General features: G+C 42.2%; 1 protein-coding gene and 1 long non-coding RNA gene across 2 annotated transcripts in view; both read left to right on the forward strand.

Annotated features, from left to right (window-relative positions):
- Positions 1–5423, forward strand: part of LOC113470132 (puromycin-sensitive aminopeptidase-like) — a 41505-nt gene that overhangs the window by 23918 nt on the left and 12164 nt on the right. The window contains exons 7-13 of the mRNA XM_026828346.1: positions 189–466; positions 1292–1511; positions 1826–1879; positions 2028–2032; positions 2152–2424; positions 2457–2587; positions 3998–4288. Of these exons, the coding sequence (XP_026684147.1) occupies positions 189–466; positions 1292–1511; positions 1826–1879; positions 2028–2032; positions 2152–2424; positions 2457–2587; positions 3998–4288 (1252 nt within the window). The remainder of the gene's footprint in view (positions 1–188; positions 467–1291; positions 1512–1825; positions 1880–2027; positions 2033–2151; positions 2425–2456; positions 2588–3997; positions 4289–5423) is intronic.
- The window catches only part of LOC113470134, a 1582-nt gene continuing 308 nt past the window's right edge, over positions 4150–5423 (forward strand). The window contains exon 1 of the long non-coding RNA XR_003393304.1: positions 4150–4288. This is a non-coding gene — a long non-coding RNA (uncharacterized LOC113470134). The remainder of the gene's footprint in view (positions 4289–5423) is intronic.

Genomic DNA, 5423 nt, shown 5'->3' on the forward strand with positions numbered 1-5423 from the left:
TTCCGCCCGGGGCGGATTTTATCCTGATGGGATAATGTTCGTTCTCGGAACGGCTGGCTTTTTCCTATCCTGTCTTCCTTCTCTCTTCGATTTCGGGACGATAAGACCATAGCAGTTACAGGTTACAGTTCCCTCTGTCAAACCTCTAAAAAAAAAATAAAAAAATAAACGGCATTTATTTCTTTCAGACTCCTCGTCAGACAGTCTGTGGTACGTCCCCCTGTCGTTCTGCACCCAAGCCAACCCCAGTGAAGAGGTGTTCTCCGCTGAAATGTCCACCCGGGTTACTCAGGTGACCATCCCTGACGTGTCGCCCGGCCATTGGATCAAGCTGAACCCAGGCACGGTCGGCTACTATCGAGTCAAATACCCGAGGGAGACCCTGGCTCAGTTCATACCGTCGGTGGAGGACAAGAGTATTCCGCCCCTGGACCGGCTGTCGCTGCTGGATGATCTGTTTGCGTTGGTGAGCTGAAAATAATAGAAAGAAAAAAAAAATCTGGTGCTAACATCACACGACTTTCCTTGTCCTATTAAATTATGCTTTTCTGAGGTTTAGGTATAGTTATAGTTTTGGGGGGGGGGTCTTCTCCTATAACTTTTTCAATATCTCTTACCGTTTGGTCAGTAGAGCTGAAAACCGCCATAAAGCGGTAAAAACGGCCAAAATGAGGTCAAAAAACAGCTAACCTTTACTCTGATGGTAATGAAAAATATTTTTTGGGGGTTTTAGGTATTTTTGCGGGGGGGGGGGATCTTGTCCTATCTATAACTTTTTCGATATCTCTTACTGTTTGGTCAGTAGAGCCGAAAACCGCCGAAATGCCGCCAACCGCTGCACCGATCCTAATGAAAAGTTTCGTGTAATCGCGTTGGTATCCAACACTGTTGCATACTTGCACATTTGTAGACTACAGTAGACTACATACATACCAAATTTCTCTAACTCTTCAGCAGTTCTCGAGATATTTTATCCACACACACAAAGTGAAGTAAGAATTCGTTTTCCTTACAATCTCATAGTTGTTCTAGGCTTAACTGAATTTCCTTTCCCGTTCAGGAAGTAAGGCTGGTGGAAATGCTAAAAATGATTCAGTCAATGTGCAACTTTGCTCAATCTTCGAAACATTTGTTTCGCAACATTTCCGCTACCGTGATCAACTGTTGCGAAACAATGTTTCTTGCTTTAGTGTACCTATACTAGGTTTTATCGTTCCAAACTTTTGTTGCGAAACGATATTTCTAGAAGGGTTAACTGGATTTTTTTTTTTTTTTTTTTTTTTTTTTTTAGGCACAAGTAGGTGAAGTAAGCCTGGTGGAAGTGCTGAAAATGATACAGTCGATGACTCACGAGGACAACTACACCGTTTGGATCACCATATGCAATTGTCTGCAGAAGATCGACCTCCTCCTGTCCAATACGGAGTATCACCACTTGTTCTATCAGTTTGGAGTACTAATATTGAAACCCGCCGGACAGTCGCTGGGCTGGGAGCCGAAAGCTAATGAGAGTAAGTTAGGAAATTTTTTCCCGAGGGCATAGTTTACAGACAGACACACACACGGACCAATGGCTGAAACTTTGGATTTAGGGCTCTAGGGACCTCAAAACGTGTTTTGGCACTAAAAAATGACCATCGAAAATTTGACCCGATTACATTACTTTCCTTCCTATAGGATAAGGAAAGTAAAAATATTGATTCTTATTAACTTAACTTAACCTTGAGGGCTGTTTGCCTCTTCACCGAAGCCTCAAAGTGAGCTTTTTGTGTACGATTTACGAAATGAAAATATACGTATAAGTAAATATCTTTTTGATTTCCAGATCATTTGAACACACTGCTGAGGTCTCTGATAATCTCCCGGCTAGGCTCTAAGAGCCAATAAGCCCTTGTGACATTATTTTTACACCGAAATGCCTGCATAAATTGAAGTTCAAGCCAGCCCAGTTACCTAGCTTTGCGGGTAACACACCTGCCTTTCAAGTGTACTTTGGAGGTTTAATTCCTGAGCTTTACCCGTAACAGATAAGGTTCATTCTGAGAACAGCTGGCTTTCTCCTATCCTATCTTCCTTCTCTCTTCGGTTTCGGGATGAAAAGACAGCAGTTTTTTCCCCCCTCTCATGGCCTATTCATTTTTCCTCTTCCAGCCTGTCAAATCCGAGTCCCCACAACCCGACGGTCATCGGCTTCTTCAATTTGAAACCTCTCCCATCATGTCTACCTATCTCGTAGCAGTGGTGGTCGGGGAATTTGATTACGTTGAGGAGACATCCAGTGACGGGGTTCTGGTGCGAGTGTACACTCCAGTGGGCAAGCGGGAACAGGGCCAGTTTGCTCTGCATGTGGCGTCCAAAGTGTTACCGTTCTACAAGGATTATTTCAACATTGCGTATCCTCTCCCGAAGATTGACCTGGTGGCGGTGCTGACGTGTCGCCCGGCCATTGGATCAAGCTGAACCCAGGCACGGTCGGCTACTATCGAGTCAAATACCCGAGGGAGACCCTGGCTCAGTTCATACCGTCGGTGGAGGACAAGAGTATTCCGCCCCTGGACCGGCTGTCGCTGCTGGATGATCTGTTTGCGTTGGTGAGCTGAAAATAATAGAAAGGGAAAAAAAATCTGGTGCTAACATCACACGACTTTCCTTACATACATATCCTAAGTCGTTCTGTTTGGTGGAACAGGTCGACTATTCACAAAACCTCTCCACCAAGTTCTATCATAATAAGGCCACCTACCTATCAACAGACAATGAGACAGTTCAACCAGGATTTTTTTTTTTTACTTTTTTTTTATTGTCCTATTAATTGTCTGTTGATAAAATATAGTCTTATCTTAGATAACTCTTGGAAACTAAGCCGAAAGTATTAGCAAAAACAAATCACATTAATGTATACAAAATGTTTTATTTACATTTCCATTTTATCTATTTAGAGTATTTAGGTAGGTACATATACACGGGCCGTTTGATAAGTTCTCGTATACTTCTTCTTGGTATGAAGTCCAAATTTAGGTGCCACTGCAAAGTATGTCGTGTTTTAGGACGGTATACCAAGTTTCATTACGTTCCTATCTCTTGGAAACTAAGCCGAAAGTCCGAAAGTATTAGCAAAAACAAATCACATTAATGTATACAAAATGTTTTACTTACATTTCCATTTTATCTATTTAGTAGAGTATTTAGGTACATATACACGGGTCGTTTGATAAGTTCTCGTATAGTTCTTCTTGGTATGAAGTCCAAATTTAGGTGCCACTGCAAAGTATGTCTTGTTTTAGGACGGTATACCAAGTTTCATTACGTTCCTATTATTAGCCTTTGATTCACAGCTTATCAAACGACCCTCGTATGATTTTATTTTTACAGCAACCTCCATGGCCGAGTGGGTATCACACTAGGCTTGCACGCCGGAGGTCCCGGGTTCGATTCCCGGCGAGGTCGAAATTTTTTCGGCTCTGTGCTTGGAGTTCAGGGTGCACTCAGCCTCGTGAGGACAATTGAGTAGCTACTTTAATCGAGTAGCGACCAGTGGCGGCATTACACGTGTATAATGATATGAATGATGGTGGTACTAGTAGACAAAAATTAATGGTAAATCAAGCACTTACTTAGTCTTAGTAATGCTGTGATAGTCACTAAAGTTGTGAAAAAGCCTTCTTCTTTACGACAAAGATCCATGATTTGAATATTATTATTTTTACTATCATCTTTGTTTTAATAGAGCCAGTGGGGCCTAGTGACACAATGATCCATGCCGTGAGGACAATTGAGTAGCTACTTTAATCGAGTAGCGAGCAGTTGTGAAAAAGCCTTCTTTACCACAAAGATCCATGATTTGAATATTATTATTTTTACCATCATCTTTGTTTTAATAGAGCCAGTGGGGCCTAGTGACACAATGATCCATGATTTGAATATTATTATTTTTACTATCATCTTTGTTTTAATGGAGCCAGTGGGGCCTAGTGACACAATTTCTCATCCGTTTCAGGTGCCATGGAGAACTGGGGCCTAGTCACTTATCGGGAAGTGTGTCTTCTGGTCGACTCTCAGAACACATCGGCTATCACCCGACAGAACATAGCTCTGGTTGTGGGGCACGAGTTGGCTCACCAGTTATGGAGAACTGGGGCCTAGTCACCTATCGGGAGGTGTGTCTTCTGGTCGACTCTCAGAACACATCGGCTATCACCCGACAGAACATAGCTCTGGTTGTGGGGCACGAGTTGGCTCACCAGTGGTTTGGTAATCTGGTCACTATGGAGTGGTGGACTCACTTGTGGTGAGTAGAAAGAGGGTTGCGGGTTCGATTCCCGCCCGGGGCGGATTTTATCCTGAACGTATAAAGGTCGTTCTCGAAACGACTGGCTGGTCGTTACTCGATTAAAGTAGCTCAATAAAATTATCCTTATGAGGCTGAATTCACCCCAAGCACAGAGCTGAAAAAAAATTTCAACCCCGCCGGGAATCAAACCTAGAACCTCCGGCGTGCAAACCTAGTATACCCTGACTAGGCCACGGAGGTCTTCACCTTAGCTAGGGCTGGCTGATGGAGAGGGTCGACCCCACGTGAACACGGGAAAAGGCGAAGAAAAGACTTTAAGTCTGGAGGTTGGTGGTTCAAGTCCAACTCATAAAATTTAGGGTAGTGTATTACTTAAGCGGGGAATGACATTTGTGACCGGCAGGTTGGGGTTTTCCGCAACCTCTCAATCAGTCTTAACTAGGGTGATTGCTTTGGGCTGACATTGGGTTTTGGCTACAAATTTTACGAGTGGATGCCCTTCGTAATCAACCTTTGCTATTTCTTTTGCAAGGGAAAATCTCCCTGTTTAACGTCCCCCTGCCAATGCTTAACATAATTAAAATTCCTAATGGAAGAGTTGCAATTGGGAAAATATTATTAACAAAAGATCGATTCCTACGTAAAAAGTTGTGAAAAATCCGAATCTGAGGTCAACACTTCGAAAAAATAAATTTTAAAGGTCGAAAATTAAATTTTTAATTGCCGTTCTAAAAGTTCAAAGAGTTGTGACGTCAGATTTCACGTCAAAATGCGCAGAAACGCTTGCGCACAAACAAACGAAGCGGGAGTCATGAATTTTGTATAATAATCCTGTTTATTCATACTTTTGTTTTGACCTATCACTCTGTACTAAGGATTATTGACAGCATTCTCTCTCAGTGAGCTTGACCACTCAATTGGAAAATATAATGACTATGACTGTTCAATTATCCACAGGCACCTTTATACTTAGGTTCACCAATGTACATCTATCTATAAATATTGTATTTTATGTTTCTTGACTTGCCCATTGATATATTATATTTATAATACCAGCGTATGCCGTGACGTCAAACTTCACGATTTACCGGTATTTTTTTAAATCGATTTATCTCGGGATCTAGAAGTCGTA

This window comes from Diaphorina citri, unplaced genomic scaffold (assembly GCF_000475195.1).
Source record: "Diaphorina citri unplaced genomic scaffold, Diaci psyllid genome assembly version 1.1 scaffold1410, whole genome shotgun sequence".
Classification (NCBI taxonomy): domain Eukaryota; kingdom Metazoa; phylum Arthropoda; class Insecta; order Hemiptera; family Psyllidae; genus Diaphorina; species Diaphorina citri.